Below are 27,010 nucleotides of genomic sequence, written 5' to 3'. Positions count from 1 at the left end.
TGCTTTTGGACTTGCACCTGGTACTGGTTAAAAATTTAGTCTAAAGTTTTCACTATTGTTTTTTTGGGAAAATGTGGACATGGATTTAGAGTTTAAAATTTTTATAGTTCTGTATGATAAGCCAACTGTAATTTTTTAGTTGGAGAATTCTTTATGGCATTCTGAAAATGAAAAGCTAGTATCACATTTTCAGCATGTCTCCATCCACAACATTTTCATTGAAAGTCTTTAGAAACTGATAGGCCAAATTTCGAAAATAGAATCAGGAATCAGGAATTGCAGGCCCTGAAATTAGGGACTGTCATTGTAGAACTATGTTCTTGAAAATGAAGACTATGGATCATGAATTGCCCATTTCATCTCACTTTTATCAAGATATTTATAGCTGCTTTCAAAGTCATTGGTATTTATCCTTTGAATATGTTCCCCAATCACATTTTGTTATAATTTTAGCAAGCTAACTTGCAGATCTACTAAAAGATAAAAATTGTTGTATCCTGTCTATTTCAAATAGACAAATGGCAGTAACTCTTGCCCTTTGCACCACCAGGTATTGCCTGTTTTTAGCTGTATGGAGCACATGTCGTTCAGTTCATCCTCAGATAAACATTTTTTATGTTTGTGTAGGCCCATCCAACATTCTTTTAGGATTTATTGTGTGGATTTATTGATCCACTGCAGGTTGTATACATTATTTCACAATTTCTACCAATTTTGAGTGATTTGTCATCTTTTGGGACTTTGTCTTTTAAGACCCCATCCCACCACGCTGCTTTTGACTTTGTTCGCTTACTCCGTCTGTTATGGAGGTCTTAATAGTGAAATTCTAAAGTGCTGCTTGATATCTTTGATAAAATGGTATTTCGTGCTGTTTTGATAGAATTATGGTTTGGTTATTAACTAAGCACAGAGGGCTCGGAAACGCTTAATCACGTGTATCTGGACGTAATTTTATAATCTGGGACGAAGAAAATCACTTAGAATGGAGTTTGTATGCTTGTAATAAATAGATGGGCAGCAAAATTCAAAGACTCGCCAGACTTGCTTTAGCCACCTGCTGAGTGGGGAAAATATGTTGATCATTTAACTGTGCTGATATTTACAATGACAGAATTCAGTGGTTGACAAACTCCCTGATGAGCATGCAGCCATTATAAGAGTATATCGAAAAAACATGAAGCATTAGCTGGGTGGGAAGTTCAAAGACCTTGGCTGCTGTGTGGGAAAATGTGCTGATATTTACAATGATTGTATTCAGATGTTGAAAGACCCAGAGATGTACATGTGGTCATTTATAAGAGTGCATAAAAAAAACATGATGCAATACTTGTGCAGCAAGTTCAGCAACTTTGTCTTGGTTGCTGGGTGGGAAAATGGGTTGATATTTACAGTGTTTGAAGTCAGAGACAGAAAGACCCAGATATGTACATGTGGTTATTTATAAAAGCACATCAAATAAACACTTTAGCTTTCATCATTGTGTTAAATTCCGAGTCTAGCTGATTAAATAGTACTTGTGACCTTGAAATCAAGACATATGAGACTTAGACAAAATGCCATTTGCAAATTAACTATTCTGGGGTTAAACAACAAACTGACGAAGACTGTAATGAAATTCAGAAGAGTGCTTAAGTTGCTGGAACTGATAGTTCAGACAGGACAGTAGCCAAGTATAAGGAAGTGTGTGATGCCTGGCTTAGTGTTTGGAATAAAACCTTTCCTTGGATTGATAAAACTGACAAAATTCAGTCTCACACTGATGGACAAACAAGAGCTATTTGTCAGTGTTATAAAGAATGTAGAAATTAAAGTCCATGGCAACCAGTAGTTCTTCTAATATGCAAAGTTCACATCTTTTGGGAGGGGACTTCAACTTTTGCTGGTGGGACTCCTATTGTTACCAAAATGGGAGTCCTGTACTCCTAGTTATACAATCCTAGTAAGACTTCTGAAGCATTGTGCATAAGTTCATAACAGTTACTGATATGACACTTTTACTTCTCTGTTAGTTATGACTGTTTTAGCAACTTAGTAATTTCAAAAACATTATTTGTTTCCACTTTAAATTTTCGTTTCCATTGTTCCCCCAGCAGAATGTCATTTAAATTCTATACATTAGGGCATAACCGATTAGCATTTTTCTACTGATTTCCGATTCCGGATTTTGGGCATGAAATTTTTCCGATTCCGGATATGATTCAATTAATCGGAAATGCTAAATTAAAAGGTTTTTCAAATTAACTTTTTAAACTGTGTTACACACGTTTTGCATATCACACCGATGTCACAAGGGGAAGGATATGGCAGGACTATAGCAAAATGCAACGAAGTTCAAAGCCACAAAGAATCCATGAAATTTTTTATTTTTTTGCCAGTTCCGACCCATTCTTTGTTCAACAATTAGTTGATCTTGCCGCCAGGCTTTTATTTTCCCGCCTTAATCATTTATGTCAGCAAGCGGCCAGTTCCATCCTGTACTTTATTCAACAATTAGTTGATCTTGCCGCCATGCTTTAATGTCGCGGTCAAATAAAAATAAAACAGGCTTTTGTTTGGTCCTATAAAGTTGGCCTCTTGCGGAATCATTTTCTTTTAATATCTCATTAGCATGTGTCAATGTATTCAATATTATGCCTTCATTATTGAGGATGTTGACATAAATGGGTAGGACTGTATTATATATTTTAATAAATTTAAATCTTTCGGTCTAACTCAAGTATTATCGTTTCACCCCGTTGTGTTGACCATATTGGACTTTTCTGACTTCTTATTTAACTTTATTAATGCACTATCGAATGACACGCAGTGTTAGACACGGTGCTGTAGAAATTCAACTTTATTATTTTTATTATCCGAATCGGTCGTTCCTGCCTTGTCCGACTCCGATTAATCGGAAGTTCATACTATCCGGTGGAATCCGATTTCCGGATCAAAAGTCGGTTATGCCCTACTATACATGCAACTTCAGAGCATGGAAGTCTACTGTAAATCTGGTTTATACTAAGTATACATAGCCTATGATATGTAGTATCTGTAATATGTAGTCAGAGGAAGTTACTCACCTACTAATTTGCTAATCTATGCAATGTTTCCTCATTGCAAGAAAGGCATGTTCAAAACAATAGTCCTTTTGTCATTGAAGAGAAGGAAAGATGAAATAAAAGGAGATATCCTATGGTTCATTGTTGGCAATATTGATTCATTGGGGAGTTTTCCCCATGTGGGCGTATGTCTCCCCCCCCCCCCCCCCCCCATGTACAAGCATGGCCTTTGGGCCAGTAAGTCAGGGCACATGGGGTTTATGCCAGATCCGTTGGAACCAACTCATAATGTATTACCATTACTGACCATCCCAACATCACCAATAGTCCATCTGTCCCAGCATGGTGATTGTTTTGTTTGAAATGGTCAAGCCAAATACTTCATACAGGGATTTTAATGGTAGATCTATCCATCTGGCTGTGCCATCAGCATCTTATCACTACTATATAGGGGATTTAAATGAAAAATCGTTTTGTTCATTTAAGCCTTCAGAGTGGCTAGTACCGGACATTGCTGGACTGTCATATATACCACCAGCACCTGGGCTGACCACACACCATTCACACCATGTCAGACTTTCGATTACTCACTTCCCACCCTCAAGAGAGAGCTACTGACATTGTCTGCAATTTTGTGGAGGAGGAAGAGACACTGGGTCGTTTCCCAATCAGCAAAGATTAAAGAGATTCACAATCAGCTTTCATGTTTGATTGGTGACGTGTGCAACTCTTTCCAGAAAACCCGGTTCCAGTGATTACCTTCACTAGAGTTATCACGTACACTCCATCACCATAACTGTGGACCTTGTGGTTCTTGACAGGAATTTTTTGCAGCCATCCACTTGTTGGCTCGATTGTACTACAAAGTGAATAAGAACGCGTTCCTTGCCATATCTAGTTCAGAACATCATGGCATTTAGATTTGGCCTCATTGGTGATCTTCTGTCTCACATAACAAATAATAGTCACACCCAGGACACAATGGCTAGGATTGCTTGGGTCCTAACTGAGCAGCTCACCATATTATGGTCAATGCCTTGACAGATTTAGCTAATTTAGACCTAATCTAACAGGATGCATGTCTGAGGTCATCGTCACTTAAACTGCACCATACTCTTGCAGTACAGATGACCCCATTTGAGTTTCCTCTGCTTTTTGGATGAAGGATCGATGAAGCTTGGAGGCAGGTACATCGGTAACTGCCCCTCCAACTTGCACACAAGCATTTGGACCCCCTCGGCTCCTACCAGTGGGGATGCTAAGTAGCCCTGAGACAGGATTTCCTCAGTCCAATATACACCAATAACCACAGCCGAAACAACATAGGTGATCATACAGACGACGTAAGAAACAGACTTTCTTTGCCTTCAAGCCTCTAAACCATATGCATTGATATACCCTCTCTACAGCATACCTGGATGACATCCTCCAGAAACACAGGGTAAGTTCTATCCTACTCTAAGGCAGGAAAAATTTCCTTTCTCTTTTAGATTATCTGGGGTTTTTAGTGAACTGGGAAAAGTCAGACCTCCCTCCATCCCAGAACTTTGTCCATCTGAGTATGGTGTTTTTACCCAACCGGAATCTGGTGTGGCTTCCTCAGGTTCACATAACCAGATTGTCAAACTTGTCGAGTCCGTTCCCAGCAGGACTTGGATTTCAGCGAGACAGTTCTTGTAACTACTCGGTTTATTCAATACATCTGATCCCACTTGGCCATCTTTTTGCCAACCGCTTTCAGATGACACTGTTGGCACTTATTTTCAAGTCCCCTCAATCAAGCAATCATGACCCCACATATTTGATCATTCCTGTGTCAGTAGAGCAAACCATGTTGACTGACCATGGGAATCCAACTGTAGAAGCCCCAAGCAGAAATAATGGTATTCACTGATGCCATTGTGTGCAGTTGGGGTACTCACCTGTTGCCATACTTCATTACTGTCAGCAACACTTGGGGGCCACGGGAACAGCCTCTGCACATCAGCGTCCTTAAAATGAAGGCTGTCATCAATGCCTTTCACTTCTGGAAAGATTGACTCTCAGGGAAAATGGTTGTTATATCCAGCAACATGGTTGTAATGCCATATGTCCTAAAATGGGGGCATCAAATAACCCGACCCTTGTGTTCTGGTTTGGCAGTTTCTACATTGGGGCGACAAAAAAAAATCTCCATATCAACATACAAATCATACATATTTCCAGCAGACTCAGTGTCTTGGCCAATATTCTGTCCAGGAGAGGTCAAGTCAGTCATATGGAATGGTCTCTCATTCAAGCTGTCTTGACTCGTATCTGCACTGCACACTATTGGGGACATCTGATGACTGACCTTTTTGTGACGAGGTGGAATCATGAGTTATCCCCCTTTGTCTCTCCCATTCCTGATCCAGAATCTTGGGCCATGGATGCTTTGTCAGTCAGTTGGGAGGGGTTGTGGGCCTTTGCCTACCCTTGAATGGATCTGATAATGAAAATAATCCAGAAGTTACAGGGTCAGAATTGCAAGATGCTTCTTATAGCTCCTCATAGATAGGACAAGTCCTGGTCCTAGTTTGCCAGTCTACTTGATCTAGCAACGGATCTGCCCATGAAGATTCCGCCCAACCCATATCTTCTCAAACAACAAACTGTTGCAGGTGTTCCATTCCTGCCCAGACTGTCTTCTGCATGCTTGGCTCTTATCTGGACAGTCTTGTGGGATGAACAATTTAAACCTTTGATTGTGCAGAGAATCTAGAGAGCAAGAAAACCTTCCACTTTGAAGGCTTACAAGGTTTTATCAATATAACTTGTGCATGTTATATGAGTGAAATGCTAACGGAGAGGGATCTTTTTAAACTTCAAAATGTGTTAGATCAGAAAAAAGACAAATCAGTCATGTTTTACACAGATAAAGAGAAACCTTTAAGAGTGATGTAATACAGCACTCAGTTTGGTCACATCATCAGCTTTTTGTAAAATTTGTGGATGTGACTTCAATCATCTAGAGAAAGTAAGACCTGTAGACAAGTTAATGTGAGTGTTGTATATAATTTCTTGATGTGCTTTGTGTTTGTATTCTTGTACTAGTCCATATGGATTTTGCCCATTTGTGTTTGTATTCTTGTACTAGTCCATATGGATTTTACCCATTTGTGTTTGTATTCTTGTACTAGTCCATATGGATTTTACCCATTTGTTTGTATTCTTGTACTATTCCATATGGATTTTGCCCGTTTGTGTTTGTGTTCTTGTACTAGTCCATATGGATTTTGCCCATTTGTGTTTGTATACTTGTACTAGTCCATGTGGATTTTGCCCATTTGTGTTTGTGTTCTTGTACTAGTCCATGTGGATTTTGCCCATTTGTGTTTGTATTCTTGTACTAGTCCATGTGGATTTTGCCCATTTGTGTTTGTATTCTTGTACTAGTCCATGTGGATTTTGCCCATTTGTGTTTGTATTCTTGTATTAGTCCATATGGATTTTGCCCATTTGTGTTTGTATTCTTGTACTAGTCCATGTGGATTTTGCCCATTTGTGTTTGTATTCTTGTACTAGTCCATATGGATTTTGTCCATTTGTGTTTGTATTCTTGTACTAGTCCATATGGATTTTGCCCATTTGTGTTTGTATTCTTGTACTAGTCCATATGGATTTTACCCATTTGTGTTTGTATTCTTGTACTAGTCCATATGGATTTTGCCCGTTTGTGTTTGTGTTCTTGTACTAGTCCATGTGGATTTTGCCCATGTGTTTGTATACTTGTACTAGTCCATGTGGATTTTGTCCATTTGTGTTTGTGTTCTTGTACTAGTCCATGTGGATTTTGCCCATTTGTGTTTGTATTCTTGTACTAGTCCATGTGGATTTTGCCCATTTGTGTTTGTATTCTTGTACTAGTCCATGTGGATTTTGCCCATTTGTGTTTGTATTCTTGTATTAGTCCATATGGATTTTGCCCATTTGTGTTTGTATTCTTGTACTAGTCCATGTGGATTTTGCCCATTTGTGTTTGTATTCTTGTACTAGTCCATATGGATTTTACCCATTTGTTTGTATTCTTGTACTAGTCCATATGGATTTTGCCCATTTGTGTTTGTATTCTTGTACTAGTCCGTATGGATTTTGCCCATTTGTGTTTGTATTCTTGTACCAGTCCATATGGATTTTGCCCATTTGTGTTTGTATTCTTGTACTAGTCCATATGGATTTTACCCATTTGTGTTTGTATTCTTGTACTAGTCCATATGGATTTTACCCATTTGTTTGTATTCTTGTACTAGTCCATATGGATTTTGCCCATTTGTGTTTGTATTCTTGTACTAGTCCGTATGGATTTTGCCCATTTGTGTTTGTATTCTTGTACCAGTCCATATGGATTTTGCCCATTTGTGTTTGTATTCTTGTACTAGTCCATATGGATTTTACCCATTTGTGTTTGTATTCTTGTACTAGTCAATATGGATTTTACCCATTTGTTTGTATTCTTGTACTAGTCCATATGGATTTTGCCCATTTGTGTTTGTATTCTTGTACTAGTCCGTATGGATTTTGCCCATTTGTGTTTGTATTCTTGTACTAGTCCATATGGATTTTGCCCATTTGTGTTTGTATACTTGTACTAGTCCATATGGATTTTGCCCATTTGTGTTTGTATTCTTGTACTAGTCCATGTGGATTTTGCCCATTTGTGTTTGTATTCTTGTACTAGTCCATATGGATTTTGTCTATTTGTGTTTGTATTCTTGTACTAGTCCATGTGGATTTTGCCCATTTGTGTTTGTATTTTTGTACTAGTCCATATGGATTTAGCCCATTTGTGATTAGAATTTTAAGCAGCTGTGGATTTAGGTTAGTGGCATAACTGAATGTACATTTTTCATACAGTTTATTGTTATTATGGCATGTAACATATAGATTACTTTTTATACTCTGATTACGCTTCTTGCCACTATGCTCTTGAAGCCTTTAAATGTTGCATTCATCTTGGTAAGGACTGTTCCATTAAAACATGCATGGGACCCAGAGAAGGCATTTTGAAGAAGAAAAAATCTTTGGGGTAGTTGGGGCAAAATGAATTTATGACCTTGAAAGTCATTTCTTTAGAGCTATGTTTGGAAGTTGAAAGAAGTGTAAGCTCTTTTTCGTTAGAGTGGTTTTGACTGAATTAAATATTTTAAAGTTGCTATACGTTTCACAGATTTGTTATTTCTAGTTAGATTAGTCATTTTATTCCTCTGTGGAGAAAAATAAATGTAAACATGTGTCTACTAAAGTTAAGTGTTCATCCAGTCATTGTTTCGGTCCTTATTTATTTAAAATTCTGTATGTTACTACAGTTAAGGAACTTGTGTTTGTAATCTATAACAAAGATATAAAAAAAGTTTAGGGTACAGTTTTGAAGTACATGTATACAGACATGATAATTTGCACAGTTGAAAGAATTTGAGGTAGAACGTGTCAATTTGTACTAGATACCCTGGATATATTTCAACTTGTACAGTTTGCTAAAGATTTAAAACAAAATAACATTACTACATTTACGTTTGTTTACTACAGTCCAGGCTCATTTGTATATGTATTTGTGATGTGTATCAAAGATCTAGAAAGAAGGACAAGATATTCTGCATCTTCTCTTTTGTGTTGGGTTTGTTTTAGCATTACTTTTGACCACTAAGATTTTTCAATAGGCCTATATCTACAATTACGTATTATGTCAGTGCATGTAGGGTGACCTAACCTATAAACAGGGTCCATTATAGACTAAACGTTTTGGGTGAAGTGATTACCCTGCCAGGAAAGGGTTGGATATTGTGGATAAGTGAGTGTAGAGAGATAAAATTTACAATGCTTAAAACAGACCTTTTTTGTTTCAGCCATGTGATGTAATTGAAGTTTATTAAAATTTAAACTTGTCCCTTAGTTTGCATCAGAATAATTCTTGTGTTACTGTTTTTTTGAAGACATTAGTATTGAAAATATTTACTGTATGAAATTGGTAACTGATGTCAAGGCACATGTCATCTCTTCATTCTTTACAGGAGAAATTATGAAATGAAACTTAAAATTATCTGTACTTGCAAATGGCTTCTAAACCGCCACAGTAATAACTTGCTCATGAGTGGGCTATAGGTCATACTTCATAACTTCATTTTCAAATTATTAGTGGCAGTAGTGTAGATTGACCTGTAATTGAAGACAAAGTCTCCTTCACTTGACACAAAAGTTTATCTAAACTCATGAAGATTACTATGTTGAAAACGTTTAGTGGTCAGAAAGAAGGGGATGGGTTTTGAACTTGACTTGAAACTTGATGAAAGTCACCATTTCTTTCTATGCTTATGTAGATGAAATGAGGGAACTATTTTGCCGTATATCGTACCCAGGTGTGGATAGTGTATAAGACAACACCTTTACAGCTTCTGCATACAGTAGTATTGTGAGTGATTAGTATACTACTGAAGACATAGTAAGTGTTTAGAGCAGTATTGAGAACTTCGTGAGAGATTAGTATCGAGGAGATTGTATTAAGGACATAGTAATTACTATTGAGGACATAACAGTGGCTGTCAATCATAATCAGCATGCAGAAGAAAAACAGATGTAAAGAAAGAAGGAAAGAACAAAGTATGATGCAGATTGAAATGTTTGTGTTTTTTGTCATATCATTTCATCTCTTGTTATTGCAGTACAAAATGTTGACACCTTGGCATGTTAAAGACTGTTTCTTGGCAACACTTACAGGTCATCACCCACTCAAAATGGGCACATGAATACCAACAAACTCATTTTTTTCATGACAAATTGTACCATAAAAAATACCAGTATATATCTGTGACTTTTCTGTTTTGCCTATGGCTTGTAACAATAAAAACTAAAAAGATCAAAGTATAACACAATCCAATTTCTTTTACGTTGAAACATCATCTTTTTTCTCCAGCAGAGACAGTCAGTAAGAAGTTGATAAAACTCCTGATCCCTGCCACCAAAGTGCCAGAATCGGCTGTCTTGAAAGCCATATCTTGGATATGCACCAGCAGACCTAGTATGACTATCCAGGTAAAATGTTGCAGACTTGTAGTAAATACTAATAGCTTTTATGTAGCGTAAAAAAGGCCATATGGTCAACAAAAAGGAAATTTTAAAATTTGTACAATGTACTTAACATGTGTAAATGTTTTCAGAGATCTCGGAAATGCTTAATTATGCTTATTTGGATGCCATTTTTTTTTTTCTGGGATGCAGAAAATCATGGAGGCGGGAGTCCTCTGTATGCATGTAATAGGTGTGCAGCAGAATTCAAAGACTTGTCAGTCCTGCTTCAGCCACCTGCTTTGTGGGAAAATGTGTTGATCAGTTAGCTGTGCTGATATTTACAATGACAGAATTCAATGACTGAAAGACCCCTTGATACCTGCATGTTGCCATTTTATAAGAGTACATAAAAAAGATAATGATGCAATAGTTTTGGCCCAAAACTTTCTTCTTGGACACTCACTAAATGAGATCGACAATATTCATTAAGACAATTTTTTCCACATGTGTGTCAATCCAATCATAAACCATTTACAAGTATTCTTTACTTGTGACATTAATATTTCAGGATAATGTTCAGTTTGAGAAAAATTTACCTTAATTATATAATGGGTAGGTTGACTGTAGCAAAACAATTGCAAGAACAGTATTATAATCTCAGTGGTGTTAGACAAGCCCTTTTTCAGTCAAATATTGACCTGGAAAATTTGTGAAATCAGATAAAATCGTTTGAAACCATGAGAGAAGAAATTGCTAGATTTTTCCAGCCTTGACCAGGTTTGATTTTGATAGAGCAGATAATATGAAAAAACATCCACTGTTTGATTTACAATTACACCAACATCAGAATGGCTAAGGAGGAGTTAAAGTGAAACATTGCAGTTCTTGTTTGGTCAACATTCTGTACAGATCACGACAGTATTTTCATTGATGCTACATTGAATGACCAACACTTGGGGACGATTATTGATCGTTTAGCTCATGATAAAAAGTACTTTTTAGAATTTATTGTTGAACACGATGGTGGGGATGGCCCAACATGGATTATCTGGGATAAACTAGACCCTGTTCAACAATCACAAGCACATGGCCTGCGAATTGCCGTTGCATATTATGAAAATTCATATCCTGCAACTGCTGTTTACATGCTTTATCGTTTATAAAAGCCCAATATTAATGCTATTCAACTGATGTGAACTGGTATCTTAAATTATGTAGTTGAGCTGGACACAGAATATTTTATGAGTGCCTGACAAGGAAAAGGATTAACAGAATCATGAATAAAAAAATAAACAAATGGGCAAAGCGTGTTAACAACAATGGAGCCCACATGGAAGACATTGCTGTGTTTGAAAAGTGATTGAAGTTTCCCATAGTTGTAAAACCCATAGTGAAAGTCGACCACAACTTTCATGCGTGGACCTCAAGTGTAACAAAATTTCCATCCCCCATAAAACAACTAGATTTTACCATGGTAATATTTTTGAAGAACTTTATGATATTAGCAGAGATATAAAAAAAATTCTGGTTGTTGTTGGAAATCTGGATTCTAATGCAGACCAATTTTCTTTTTTTTTTTGTAAAATTTCCAGTGCTATTTTTCCAGTTGCTTCAGTGGTCAGTTCCAGTGATGGAAGAGGACCTTTAGTAGCCCCTGTGACTGGTTTAAACAATTCTGCTGTGCCTTCTGTAAATTCCACTTGAGCTTCGTAATGTTGTAGTTGATATTTAATAGAATCATAGACAGGGGGATGTTTCTTAATAACCTCTAGTTATTGATCTGCTAGTTTAGATTCCATAGTTAGCACAGATTATTAGTACAACGACAACTTAATTACACATTGCTTCTCAGTGGATAGACAAGATTTTAGTATGTATTTTGATGTGCCATATACTTATTTTACCTACTAAACGACCCACCAGAAAGAGAGCTAAAAATAACAAATGATATTGGCAGCATAGTGTTATAGTCTGATACAAATGTACTGATAAAAGCCAGGTTGTATTTGAAAACAGTAATAAATCATAGTACACATGCATTTTGAGTAACATTGATATCTTAAGTGAATCACATTTGAAACGTGCTTGTTGTGTTGTTGATGCTGTGGATAGTTTTATATCTCAGTTTTAAAATATATTTCTTAATACTAGCTCAGTAGTCTAGAGGTTAACACAGTTGGAAGTTTGTTCAGTTGGTTATGAAGTGGAAATTTGTTCGGGTTCAAATCATGCGATGGACAATTTGTCTGTGTTTGCAGTCAGCTGAGAATATATTGAAATACCAATGAACAGGTAATTGTACAGAACATTACTTAACCCATGTAAAACTTGCCTTGGCCCCTCCCAACCCCCAAACCTACTAGGGTGTTTATTTTGCATCCTGGGTTCACCATGGAGTGTGCCTGATTTCAAATTAACAGTTATAACTATCAAAATTTGGCCTGGACAACCCTCTGAACCTTTAGGATTTTGTGTTGCACCTAGGGGTCCATCGTGTGTGTGTTCATGCACAGGGGAAGTTACCCATGTAATAGTATATAAAACATTCAGCTGGATGTGGTTATCTTGTTTTGGTAAAAAAAAAAATTGTGCCAACCAGGCTTATATACAAGATTCAGAATGGCTTTTGGCATTTAAAAAATCAACATTTTCCAAGGCCCGGATTGTGGAGGGGTTGTCATCCCCAAACAGATCAGCTGAACCCCCTTGCTGCCACAGTAATTTTATGGAGGAAGAAAGACGGAAATTTTATGGGGAAAAAATGGCTATTACAAACTTCTATACTGTAATTGTATGGGGGAAGAATGACAATGCAAACTTAATTTTAATTCATATCATTATTGCTTAATGTAATTGCCCCTTGACAGACATTGCTAGTTTTCCTGTTGTGGCTAAATGTCCAGATGAGAAGAACCAGTGGTTGTCATTAAGTTTAATTTTTCAAATTCTTTACACCACTGACATATAGCTTGTGTTTGTCCATTTTGTTCATTTGATGTATCCTTATAATGACCTCATGTACATCTTTGGGTCTTTCTGCCTCTGAATTCAGTCATTGTAAATACAGGGTTCCCACGCTACTGGGAAAAAGTCGGGAGAAATAATTTTTTTCCCGACTTTGAAAAGTCCTTGAATTTTGCAAATATTGATGAAAGTCAGGGAAAACCCCAGGAATTTTCCTCCACAATTTGACACCCAAAACAATTACCTAATTGAGTCGTAGCTGAACTGATTGTGAGTTAAATTTATCAAGTTCTAACCACTTGTGGTAGTGGAGTGATGGTACCTTCCACGCATGAGTCAGAAATTTAAAAAATGGTCAACGGGTGATAGAGATGCAGGTGCTCTGGTCTGATGACAGGAATTACTACAGAAAATGTGAGAGTTCAGATGGATTTAATTCAGAGTGAAAAGAAGAGGAATTTTACTTACCATCCACATACAAATCTCAGTCTATGTAAATATATTAATTACTAGTGTGCAGCCAAAAATCATATGAAAGATAGATTATGAGATAATGCCTCGTCTGGTTTTTCTCCGCTACCAGAAGTGTAAACAGCAAAAAAAGCTGATATCTCACAACATAGTTTGTCAATATGGACAAAGAATTTGTTTATGTAACAATAGATAAATTTCAGTACATTTTATATCAAGTTTTGCTGCTTCCTTTCATAGCGCCTCTGAATTTATTCACTCCAAACCAATGCTTGTATATGCAAGTTTAAATAGCCAACAATGTTGCCAGTAAAAAAAATCGCCAGATGGTATATTTTGCTGCCAATAAGGGGGAAAAAAATCACAATTTGCGACATTGGCCAAGGCCTGCGCGATCCCTGAATAAACTTTTACACGTTATTTTTCATACTTTTAAGAAGAAAAACTGTTTTTTATGTACAAGAAAAAAACAAAATTTCAGGAGCCATGGGACGTTCATCTTGTATTATTCATAGGCGATCTTTTCCCCAAAATGATAATAAACTTTTTTTTCTATTCTTCGTACTTTTAAGAAAGAATTGTTTTCATGTACGAGAAAAACACAAGTATTTGACATTTTGGGAGTCACGCTATGATCGTGTTAAATCCGAATTCATGTTATAATGGAACGTGCTATAGACCATTTCACTGTTATTATCTCCTTTGGAAACACCAGAGGGCATTTCCATACAACCCACTTCTTGATAGTTCAGTCAATAAAGATGGCTGATGTAGATCAAGAATATGTGACAGACCGCTCACATTCCGCAAGCAAGATCGATATCTCACTGTCTTAAAAAGAAATTCTATCAATATTTGATCAATTGTTTTTACATTCTTTTTTTCTCTTTACTAACTTGTGCTGTTCCCAGCTTTCAAATAAATCATTATCTTTCCAATACTACCTCATGCTCATATTATTTAATTGTGCGAAGGTGTATAACTGCATAAAAAGATTGTTATTGCAATTTATCTCGCTTGAAGAATAATGAAAATATGTTTATTTATTTACAGCTTTAATCATTGCAGTTAATGGAGGTTGACCAACAATGAGAAAAAAAATTCTTAAGGTTCTTTTATTATTCATTTAGACTTGCATTTCTATTAATGTTCATTATAATTTTCTTGAAATATCTTGAGTTATATCTAGAAAGGATATATTTTTTTCATAATGCACAAATGTCATCACGCCCGAATAACTCGCAATCCCACTTCTCAAGCGAAAGGCATACTCAGTGACTGAAAAACTGTGCATCATAGTTAGAGTTCATAATGGTGAAGCGAGAGCCAAAGTTTGTAATGAACTAAAAATTGCCAAGTCGACACTTCGAGGTTGGCTTAATGATGAGCAGAAACTTTGGTATTACTTATATGATGGGATTAAATGAAAACAAGCATGGACTGCACAAGATACCAAATTAGATTATGCTGTGTACATATGGTTCACACGGTAATGTGAACAAGATGTTCCCATCTCTGGAACAATTCTCAAGGCCCAAGCAGAGAAAATGGCAAAAATTATGGACAATGAATCTCATTTTAGGGCAAGTCAGTGATGGCTTTGGAGATTCCAGCGCCCACATGGAATTAAACAAAATTCGTTGTTGGGATAGATTCGCTTTGCGAATTTGGAAGCCACATGTAATTATCCAAACCAGCTCAGAGAGATAATCATCTGTGAACAATACACAGATGACCAAATCTTTTAATATGGCCATACGGTGGCTGGAGACCCAAAATGTTGACTATGTAAAAATCAAAGATCATACAGTTGAGAAATCTGTGGGATTTTGCTTGGTGTCAGAGAAATCAAGGAGTAACACACAAAAAATTCACTGATTTTTTTCAAAATGTGAAGTTATATTTGTCAAGCGTGTTACAATCTGCAGGTATTATCGTGTTCAAATTTACGTCATTTAAAATGTTTAGACCCATTAAATTCACGTTGGTAATGATTAACCCTTGTGATTTTTTTTTTCATTTTACTTCTACCACAATCAAATCTATCAATATCTATCGTTTGTTCGTTTGTTTTTTCCTTGAAAAGACTGTCGGTCATTTGTATTTTAAAAAAACCGTCTCAGTTGGATCAAACAATAAAACTAGAATGTATCCAATTCAACACACTGTAATTTATCCTGAAATTAATGTTGCTGTATGAGGAAAAAATAAACAAAGTACATCGTTATGAAGAGATATTTATTCACAGTTAATCTCAGCTCAATTATAAATTGAGTATTCAACACTATAACCTGCCAACCCACCCACCCTCCTTTTGCTGTTACATTGATCCCTTTACTGGTTTGGGCTTTTTTTTATAGGTCCCTTGATAACTCGCGCCTCACTTATAGTGTGGTCGAGGGAGAGGTGTACTATGTTCTATTTTTTTAAAAAAAATCTGGCTTAAAATATTCGGCATTTCAGGTCAGCTGACATATTGAACTCATGTTCTAATTTTCTTATCAGACTTTTCGTTAAAGTTATGTAGCCAAAATTGTGCAATAAATGTTTAAAATCAGAGAGCAAAGTGAAATGTTCCTACAAATGTATCTGAAATTATGGATAATGAATCTCTATTTCCTGGTATATTATAAATTCGGACAGTGTATTTAATTATTTGATATCATTTAAGTTTGAACAGTAAATATTATTTATTTGATATATTGTAAGTATGGACACCGAATCTAATTATCTGATGTAATGTCTATAATTATTCTCCTAATATGAACAAAAGATGTTAGACATATAATACTTTATTAATTGGTTTAATCATAATGAACTGTTTTCAGGGTTCTCACGCTATCGGGAAACGTTGGGAGAAATGATAATTTTTTTTTCGACCAGGAAGAGTGCTGGAATTTTGCTAATATTGATGAAAGTCAGGGAAAAACCTGGGAATTTTCTGCCACCACTTGATGCCCGAAACAATGACATAACTGAGTCATAATTAAACTGATCGTGAGTTTAAATTTGAATACTCAGAGGGTGCAGTATGTATCATTTGGTTGTTTGCAATAAATATATGCTGAGTCAGTCCAAATTTTCAGTGGATTAGATTCATCTAGTAGACTTTTATTTTCAAAGTTAGCTTGATATCCATATCTTACCTTACATGGAAGCTATGAAAGCCCCTCTAGCATCACAAGAAGCGAACATCGTGTTGGCAAAGCGTAGCCACTTACCAGATGGCCTAGCAAACTTTAAATGAAAATTACTTATTGTCTCTGAAATTTTGAATATTAAAATTGGAATTAATAAAATGTGACCTGGTACTCACATTTGGCATTGCTAGTCACATGAGTACACAAATCTTGCAACCCACATTTTCAAATGTTGTAGAGAAAAAATAAATATTACATGAAAGTCGTATAATGGTTGTTATCAAAATACAAAAAGGAAAGAACACTAAGTTTCCCATATTTATATACTCCGAGAACAACTTCTGGAGTTTGTTGCATCATGGGAATACCAGACTGGCCAGATTGCTGGTTTTTACAAAAAGTATCTGACTTTCATTTAATATAATTGAATTTCTTTACAGCATCATTAAAATGGTTGTTGTTGTTGATATAACGTGACTAATGGAAATCCGATGTTGTAATATGAGGTTCATGAAGTGACTAGTAATGCAAATGGCAAGTACCTGGTCAGGTTTCATCAATGCCGTAGTTTGGTCTAGTCTGTCGGCAAAATAAAGACATAACAAGAAAATACATAATTTTTCTATCGATTTCGTGCAGGTATAAGTCAATATAACACAAGTTTAAATTTTCTAGGCCCACTGGTAACTGACTACCATATGTCACTACCACACTGCACCAGCAAATTCCAAATTTTTTATATGCAATAGCAACTACCCCACACCCCAACCTAAATGTCCAAATATGAAAAATGGGGTGAGAATATTCAGAGGAAACCCGGATTAGAAAACGGACTGCTATTCGTTTTAATCCAGATTAGTAGTCCAAAATGTTGAATCTCAGAGCTGAAATGAGAAATTGTCATCCCTTGTATAATATATTAAAAAACTAAAAGTTTTCAGAAGAGAAATTTTCTTTCTGATGAAAATGCTATGCTAATTGGTAGGTATGGCTATTTTTGATTTTGCAAATCTGTGCCAATTTTAAAATCATTGGTTGCTTTCTTAGATTAATGTTTTCATTTTTGATAATCTGCTTTTCTAATTTTCTTTACAGTGTCTGTTGATTCGTTGGATAATTGTAGTTTATGATTACATAGACAGAAGAGACCGACTCCACGGATTGTATGGCTTACTTTTTCGCTTCCTTCACTTTCACTCACTGGTAAGTAGTTGTGCTTTACATATTCAGCAACTATTCAACAGAATTTTGCCAAATCCTGAAATGAAGTGCTTTAAATTTTGTACAAGTGATGCTCACCCTCCATCAGATGTCATTACTAAAAATAATGTGAAATAAACAGAATTTACCCAAATTTTTCAGAAAGCCTCTTGGCATTTTGGGCTTTCAGGTTCTGTACAGATGATGCTGATTTGTCATCGCATGTGGCCATCGTTACTGAAAATAGAAAAAGTATGAAACCACTCAAAACAGAACTTGACTGAAAGCATCATAGCATCAAGGGCTTTCAAGTTTAAACAACTGATGCAGATCTAGCATTAAATATGATTAGAAAAACCTTCAACAGCTTCCCAAAAACTGCTTAACATGCTAGTAGGGCATTTAAGTATTGTAAAATTATGGTGATTTGATATCAGATATGGCCATTATTATTAAAACAGAAAAACCTTTTAACTATTTGTCACAAAAAAACCAAAACAGAATTTAGCAACATTTTACAAAAAGCATCCTAGTTTGATGCCTTTTAAATTTATGCAGATGAAGTGGTTTTCCCTTTCAGGGGACCACGTAGTACTATTTGACCAACAGCATCCTGTCATATTGGACTCAGTAATGGACCTTGTGCCATTCCATATGGATGAAAATAAAACAGAAATTGAATCAATATTGAAAGTTTTCATAATGCAGGGGACATTATTAGGAAAACATCTATATAGTAAGCATACCACTCACCCAGGTTTCTTCTAGAACTACCTTGGCTATTGGGCAAATGACATCCAGGTGGTCAACCTCAGGTCCAGTTGAACATCATGTTCGTGTGGATGCATCTTGGTGACTAACACTCCAGCCCAACAAAAAGTCAGTTGTAAGATTTCCATTAAGATTTATAATCCTTTATTTAATTTTAAATTTGTGTAAGACAAATGTTTTGTTCCAAATGAGACACATCAGTCACTTTTTCAACAGTGGTAGCAACATCAACTATGTGTTAATATTTTGGTTAAAGTCATTTTCATTAGTATACATTTCCAAAATTCTTTCATAGGTTTTTGTCATACATGTGTGAATCATTATAAAGCTAAACCAACTCATTCTCCAACAGGTGTGCTTGCTCTTGAAGGTCACGGTCATAGAAATTTGCATAAAGGTGTGATTAAAATGTCTTCAGCTGATTTAATTTCCTAAACCTAACAGGTTTTCTTCATTGAGATGAACCATTGCTATGACAATTCATTCTGGGACATGCTGGCTCACCCCTTATTACTTTGGGGTCATTTTCACAGTTCGAGAAAATTTTCATTGAGGTTTTGAATAAAGTTGTGTATTTACCCGTTTCATAAATCCATGGATAGATTTTTATCATACTTTGTTTGAAACGTTATAAAGCTAAGACAATTCATTCTTTGAATACGTTCACCCTTTTGACCTTTAGGTCAAGGTCAAAGTCCTAGAAAAATTTGTTTAAGTTTTGATTAGTTTGTTTTGTTTGCTTATATATTCCATAAGTTAAAAACTCCTTGATAAATTTCTTCTTACATGAGATAAATTATGAACCGAAGACATTTTATTTTGAAACACTTTTTTTACCCCCATTTACCTTGGGTCAAGGTTGGTCTTTCAAAATTTAGCTTCAAGTGTTACGTTTTAGGCTCTTTGAAACAGTAACAAGAAAAGAGTGAAGACAACAAGCTTTGTAAAATTTAGCAAATAATTTGTTTCCCTAGAAAAACAAGGTAACAGTGAGAAAAAGAACTTAGTTTTACTCATGAAATCCAAAAATAATCCAAGAATTGAAAATAGAAGTCCTAGAAATAAAAGTTCCTAAATGAATCTGAGTTGGAGTTCTGAAAAAAAAATCCAAGATGGAGGACAATGACGTATGCAATAGTTGTCCTGATGTGTCAACAGTTCCTTGTTGAACCACTGAAAATAATATTCCAGTTTTGAATTCCCAATAAAATTTTAATAAATGACTTTGTCCAAGAATCCTGTATGAGCACTTAAAATTTCCAGGGAAAAGAATTAATAATTCCATAAAATAGTTTTTCAACTCAAACTGGTCACAACAAAACACCTTAAAGTGTCTATGGTTTATAGTCCAACTAAATTTTCTATAGAAAAAGGTTATACACTAATTTAAGATGCAAAACATATTCACTTATGAGGGTCACATGATCATGTTTCTAGAACAAAGTAGAAGCTTTTTACATGGCTAACATCACATATTTCCAGTATGGCCTTGACTAAAACCAATGTTTTTGCTCTGAGAAAGAATTATTTTAAAAAAAGTTGTTTACTTCATCTCTTACTGATTCTGAATCAGGGTCAGGAACTAGGTCACCATTAGATACAAAGTTTCTATTATTGGTGTTTACGAAAAAATGGTCAGATCAAACTAATTTCTGGAAATGACAAATCCAGTAAATAAAATTACAATACAATAGCATGTAATGGAATAAAAAAAATTTTAAACTAACAAATAGACAATTAAATTAAATGAAATATAAATTAAATCAAATATACATAACACTTTCCCCCATAAAGAAAATGAAAGATTTATATAATAAAGCTTTCTTTTTACCATAGATTTATTATATACAAGTTTTTTTTCTATCACTAAAACATGAGAAGAACTCTTATGAATTATACAAAGTGTACATGAAATAACATTACTATTCACGGGAAAGTGCATCTGCTATTAAATTCTCTTTTCCCTTGGTGTGCCTGATGTCAATATTAACTTCCTGTAACAACAAACTCCATCTTAGTAGTCTTTGATTTTTATTTTTTTATCTTGCTGATGAATGTAAGGGGGTTGTGATCACTAAACACAATAATCGAAGTAGCTGAACTAATGCAAACTTCAAAATGTTGTAATGCCAATATCAAAGCCAAACATTCCTTCTCGATTGTTGAGTAACTTTGGTGCTTATTTAGTTTCTTAGAAAAATAGCACACTGGATGATCAACACCATTTTTGTCTTCTTGAACCAATACTGCTCCAACCCTAACATCACTTACATCAAGAGACAGTTTAAATAATTGGCTGAAATCTGGAGCTGTAATAACTGGTGTGCTTTTAAGTATGGCTTTTAATTTATCGAAAGCCACTTGACATTTTTTCAGTCCAAAGGAACTTGTTTTTCTTGCTCAATAAATTTGTCAGGGGTTCAGCAAATCCAGTAAATAAAATTACATTACAATAGCATGTAATGGAATTTAAAAAAAGTTAAACTAACAAATAAACAATTAAATTAAATCAAAATAAATTAAATATACATAACAAGTTTTGGTGTTAGATTTTCACTGTTTTGAAAGTTTCTAAACCTTTTTATGAATTTTTTGTATGTATTGTTATGATGATACAATTCATTATATAGGATACTTTCTCAACTGTTGACCTTGGCCTCAAGGTCACATTTGATAGCGTGGTTTTGATCATGGGTTTGATATGTAAGCCCAGGTCCTTTGTTTTATACATTCTTTTATTCTTTTCTTTATTTTTTTATCATGACTGTTACAATGGTTCCCTATCCCCAGTATACTGATTCTCATTGTTTTCAGTAATTTGTAGATAGAGTGTGTATACAAATGTTTCTTTACATTAACTACTATGTAAAACAAATCTTAATTTTCAAAAGCAGCATATTTCAGCTATAAGATGGTAGATGGCCTTAAAAACAGTATTTTTGTCCTACTGCCAGTAGAATCACATATATGTTAAAGTCCGATGATCACTATAATTATAGCTATTCCTGATAATATTTAACCCATTCATAGGTTACATGCAGTGCATTGTACACAAAGCATAATGATTTTCATTGAAATACAGCAACTGGATGATCTTCATAAAATGGGAATAAATATTAATAATTTACTAGACTTTCCACAACTTGCAAATTTATGTTTCGTCAACACTGTTTTCTCAGGTAAATTAGACTTTTATTTTGGACAGACCTGGTGAACACTTCAATTCAGATTTTGAAAGCACTATGTGTGGCAAAGATATAATATGATCAGCTAATGTATTATTGGAAGAATCACTTGATGCAGACACTTGATATGTTTTTTTATTGTTTCAGTTGCCAAATATGTGTCAGCTGCTGTACTTTCTGACCAGAAGGGAAGATGTCAAGTTGTACAGAGTTAGGCAGCTTCTAGAACTGCAAAAGAATCTGGTATTGCTATTGAAGAAACTTTCTTCAGTTGATTTTGATGGCACATGCACAATTGTGCGCACGCCACTATAATTAAACTCAACAACAGTTGATTTTGATTTTAAGATCTTGAGTATTTTTGCACTTTTATTTATCCCCTTCGTATTTAATGCCCATCTCTCAATAATCCATCTGTTTGTTGGTAAACATGATTGTTTCTGGAGCACAGCTCAGAAGTGGTTCTAGATATCCTGGTGAAGCTTGATACACATTTTCAACTAGTGACCAGAATATTTATTTTGCTGTTCACAGTTCTGCAGTTTCAGTATCTTTTGTTTTTGTTAGTGTCCATCCATGCTTAGTTCCATGGAGAAAATTCCAAAACCTTTTAAGATATCTCTCTGAAACTTTTGTACACAGAATTTAGTTTTAAAATTGTTTGATATCACTATAATTTGGTACACATATTAAACTAGTAGTCCAAATGCGCCTTTTCCTTTTCACAGTTCATCAGTTTCAGTATTTTTTATGTTTTTGACCATCCATCAGTCCATCCTCACTTTTGTTTCTGATGCAAAACTAAAATACAGTTAACCCTTAAAGTGCTAGTCGCGACATTAGTTTTACAAATACTTGCTTTTGAGCACATGGTACCTAGAAAAATTAAAATGGCTGACGCTGAATATGATAGGGATTGCTTGCAACAAATACTGACTTCTGATAGTGATGATGACAGTGATTTTGAAGGATTTGAGGAGGATGAAATTATTGGAGCTGGCAAGTGTTGATGAAAATACCCATGAGTGATTTTGAGCCAGGAATTGACATGGAAATGGAGTCTGATGTACATGCTGGCTGAACAAGAAAAGATGGCATGCCTGTCAGCCCCCCCCCCCCCTTCACTGGTAATTCAAAATTAAATGTCGAGATGGCGAATACTGAACCTATGGACTATTTAAGACTTTTTTTATGATGAGTTATTGCTTATGATAGTAGATCAAACAAATCGTTATGCAGATCAGAGAGTTCATGAGGCAGACTTGAAGGAGAACAGTCACATGAAGAAATGGCAGCCTGTCACACCTGAGCAGCTAAAACTCTTTTTCGCATTGATTCTAACAACGGATTTGGTACATAAATCTGATCTCTATTCCTACTGGGCTACTGGATGCCCCGAGTGGTCTAAAGCGTTCTCTGTTACGAATCACTGCCATCTCACCCCTGTCTGCATATTTCGAGTCTAGGATTCGGCCAATGTGGGTATGTGAGGAAGCTTGCCAGTTGCATTTCATGGGTTGGTGGTTCTTCCTGGGGGGTTCCGGGTTCTTCCTCCACCATTAATACTGGCTGCCATGCATAGCCTATCGTGTGCTGAAAAATGGCGTGAAACCCCACAGCATCAACAACTGGGCTACTGATCATGTGATATCAACCCCAATACCTCAGCAAAAATTATGAGTATGGGATAGATTTCTAGCTATCCTAAGCAATTTACACCTGGCAGACGAGAACAATCAAGGTGACCCTTTACACAAGATCCGCCCAAACGATTGAAAAAAAATAAAGCATTTGCTGAGGTCTATATACCAGATGTGAACCTCAGTTTTGATGATAATAGAATAAATAACAAGTGAAAAGTTTTCATGAACATTTATTGCTGACTCTGGGGGCCTAAACTTACCTATGAGATTCAGGGAGTGGATGTTTACAAAACTGTTACCTTTTCTTTACCTGTGATTTTCACAATTTAGATATAACATTGTGACAGACATTACATGTACATGGTTGAACTACTAAAGAATATATATTTCTTAGATATATTTGAACATTTCATTAAAAAACAAAAATATAGATGAAATATAATTGTAACTTGTCATTTTACCTGTATTTGCACCTGTACATGCAAATATGTTAACTTACACATGTGCCTTGATGCTAATCTTAAAGTTTAGACATCCACCATCATTTTTCATATAGGGTTTTTGTATCTGTTGTGTATATTTATTGAAATACATGCAGTTTAAAAACTGCAGTTTTCTTTTTTTATTTCAAACAATTCAGCAATGAGGGATCTTGAACTGCAAAACAATATAGCACTTTAAGGGTTAAGGTATCTCTTTGGAATTTGGTACACAATAGGAACATGATATACATCAGTCTTCCCAGTCACATAAAAATTTATATGAATTACGCATTAACAGCACTTGGCACATACAAAACATCAGCATAATATATGCAGTTAAATAAAGTAATTAAAGCCTGATACATGTACAGAATTAAGCCTGATACATGTACAGAATTAAGCCTGATACATGTACAGAATTAAGCCTGATACATGTACAGAATTAAGTCGTTGAAACCATTATTAGTAGCTGTGTGTCAGTGTTACTCAAATTCTACCAGCTCCTTGGCAGTACCTAAAAATGCCAGATCATTTTGAGGAAAATTTAAAAAACTGGAAAACATTTATATTTCGAGCTATTTAAAAAAAAATATTACTAAAAATCCATTTGTCTGTGCATCATTCAACCACCATTTGTACATTCCTTTCTGGAATAAAACTCGTGATGTATATCACTTTCCTTTATACTTTGTAAACACTAACTTCCTATATGTATAAAATATTTGAGGAATCATTCTGTCTCACATCACTTCTTTTGGTCTCATGTCAGATCTTTTGGTCTCACATCACATCTTTTGGTCTCGTGTCAGATCTTTTGGTCTCGTATCACATATTTTGGTCTCATGTCAGATCTTTTGGTGGGGCATGGAGATAGAGATGACTCCTAGTTTTGTCCTCCACTACTGTTAACATCTGCTTGTCTGGTTCTTGTTTTGTTTATTTCTTCCATCCTCCACTACTGTCTGTTAACATTTACTTGTCTGGTCCTTGTTTTGTTTATTTCTTCCATCCTCCACTACTGTCTGTTAACATTTGTTTGTCTGGTCCTTAGCTTTATAATAGGTGAAGAGATTTCATGAAACTTTGCTAAAATATATATCCTGACTAGCTGGTATGCCATATATCATAGCCACTCTTTATGATAAGGTCATGGTCAAGACGGGGAAAATGTAATTCTTTGGTTAGTATCCTCGTTCAGAGTATAACATTTGGATCACTGAAGATGTTGTCCTCTGAAACTGACTGAATGTTATAGCTAAAATAAGCCATTCAAATACAGTTCTGCCATTGTGTACTGATCATTCACTTTTGAGCAATGATCTTATCTGGAACACTTCAGCTCTTTTGCTTATTCACCATTACAGACATTACCACTGGACCTGTAAATGGAAAAGTATGACTTTGAGAGTATTGTTGGATTAAGTGATACAGTTGTCAATATCATTATATGAGTCTTCTGAGGTTTCATAGTGATATTGTGTTTCCTTGGCCTCCCAATTTGTGTGGGGTGACTCTCAAACTTTCAAAGGAAAATAAAAATATTAAATAGTACTCAAAGCATTGGTAGTGGTTTAAAATGAAATGATATTCTGTGCCAGTTTTGCCACCTGACTTCTCTTGTCTGCGCTGCACTGTCATGTTTTCCTTTGACACTGATATTGTTATAACCTTTTGGCAAGTAAACAAACAATTGTATGTTTTAACAAAGGAACAAAGATTGCTTTCCATTGATAATATAAGAAGATAACATTGTTAATGGGAGACAATTGAAATCAACATGAATTTTTAACTAATCTGTTTTGGAACATCAGAGATTTCAGCTATTCTGAAGTTTTACAGAATCATTCCGATTTTTAACATTAAGATATGCCATTTATGTATGTTTAATTTAATGGATTGTTATGTTTTATTTTTTTTTACATACTATTGTTATGTGACATTGTATGTTGGACTTGACCTTGTCAAATTTGAGTTCATTTCTGCTTCACCTGATTGACCTTTTTTTACATTTAATTTTATGTAAACAACTAATACATAGTTAAATTATTCTCTCTGTGTATGGGCTTGATATCAGGATCATTATATAGTCTTGTGACTGTGAGGACCTGGTCATTTGTCCTTTAACATCTAACACTTTCAAGTTGTATTATGTTGTGACCAGTTGTACTGAATTTTATTTTCCTCAAAGTTTTTGAATTCATGTGTTTATTTTCTCTGGAAATACAGAATTGCTCTGATAAAATTCTTACATATGACATTTGCTGGAATTTATACTGAATTCAAACCTGGAATTATATTACTGTGATTCAACAAAGACTGTTGACACATCAACACTTTATAAGTTATAACAGACTCGTCATTGCTTTCAGATTTCTTCAGGACTTGTACTGAGTTTTATTCAGGACTTCAAATTACTAGGACTTGTGTCTGTAATTCTTAGATTTTGGGGGGATTTAATTTGCAATACTAGTGATTCTTTTTTCTCATTTTCACTTCGTATTCTAGGGAAATAAATTACATTAAGTTTTACAAAGCTTGTTGTCTTTCACACTTTTCAGTTACTTATTTTAAGAGCATTGACTTTCAGGTATTATTTCACATTTTAGAAATCTTTAGTGAAATATGAAAGCCTTTTACAATGTCACCTAAAGTGGAGATCTTTATTTCAAATCCTACCCAGGAACAGTTAGACTTCTTGAAAAAAGATGAATTGCTTCAGCTTGCCAGAAAATATGATATTTCTGAGGCAAAAATTTCTTTAACAAAGCAAGAAATAAAAAATATTTTGGTCCAATATTTGGTAGAAAAGAGTGTTTTGGATAAAACTGCTTTGGATTTAATTAAGAAGTCTGTATCAGACTCTAACATAAAAGTAAAGGAATTAAAATTAAAATACAAGATGTAATTCGTGTTAAGAAAGCTTGAGCTTCAGAAAGAGAAAGAAGAGAAACCATTGCAATTAGATAAAGAGGAAAGAGAGGAGAAAGCAATTGGAAAAAGAGGAGAAATGAATGCAAATGCAATTTCAGAAAGAGGAGAGATAAATGCAGTTAGAGAAAGAAGAAAAACATGCAAATGCAGTTGGAGAAAGAG

At 35.1% G+C, this 27,010-nt stretch overlaps 1 protein-coding gene across 1 annotated transcript in view; it reads left to right on the top strand.

The window, feature by feature from the left end:
* The window catches only part of LOC149798926 (centromere protein I-like), a 104,287-nt gene that overhangs the window by 12,911 nt on the left and 64,366 nt on the right, over positions 1-27,010 (top strand). Inside the window, exons 3-5 of the mRNA XM_089957004.1 lie at positions 9,967-10,085; positions 17,732-17,839; positions 21,940-22,035. Of these exons, the coding sequence (XP_089813130.1) occupies positions 9,967-10,085; positions 17,732-17,839; positions 21,940-22,035 (323 nt within the window). The remainder of the gene's footprint in view (positions 1-9,966; positions 10,086-17,731; positions 17,840-21,939; positions 22,036-27,010) is intronic.

This window comes from Sinohyriopsis cumingii, chromosome 5 (assembly GCF_028554795.1).
Source record: "Sinohyriopsis cumingii isolate HCF-2022 chromosome 5, ASM2855479v2, whole genome shotgun sequence".
NCBI classification, from domain to species: domain Eukaryota; kingdom Metazoa; phylum Mollusca; class Bivalvia; order Unionida; family Unionidae; genus Sinohyriopsis; species Sinohyriopsis cumingii.
The sequence above is the reverse complement of the archived record's forward strand: the minus strand, read 5'-3'. Positions and strand labels throughout refer to the sequence as shown.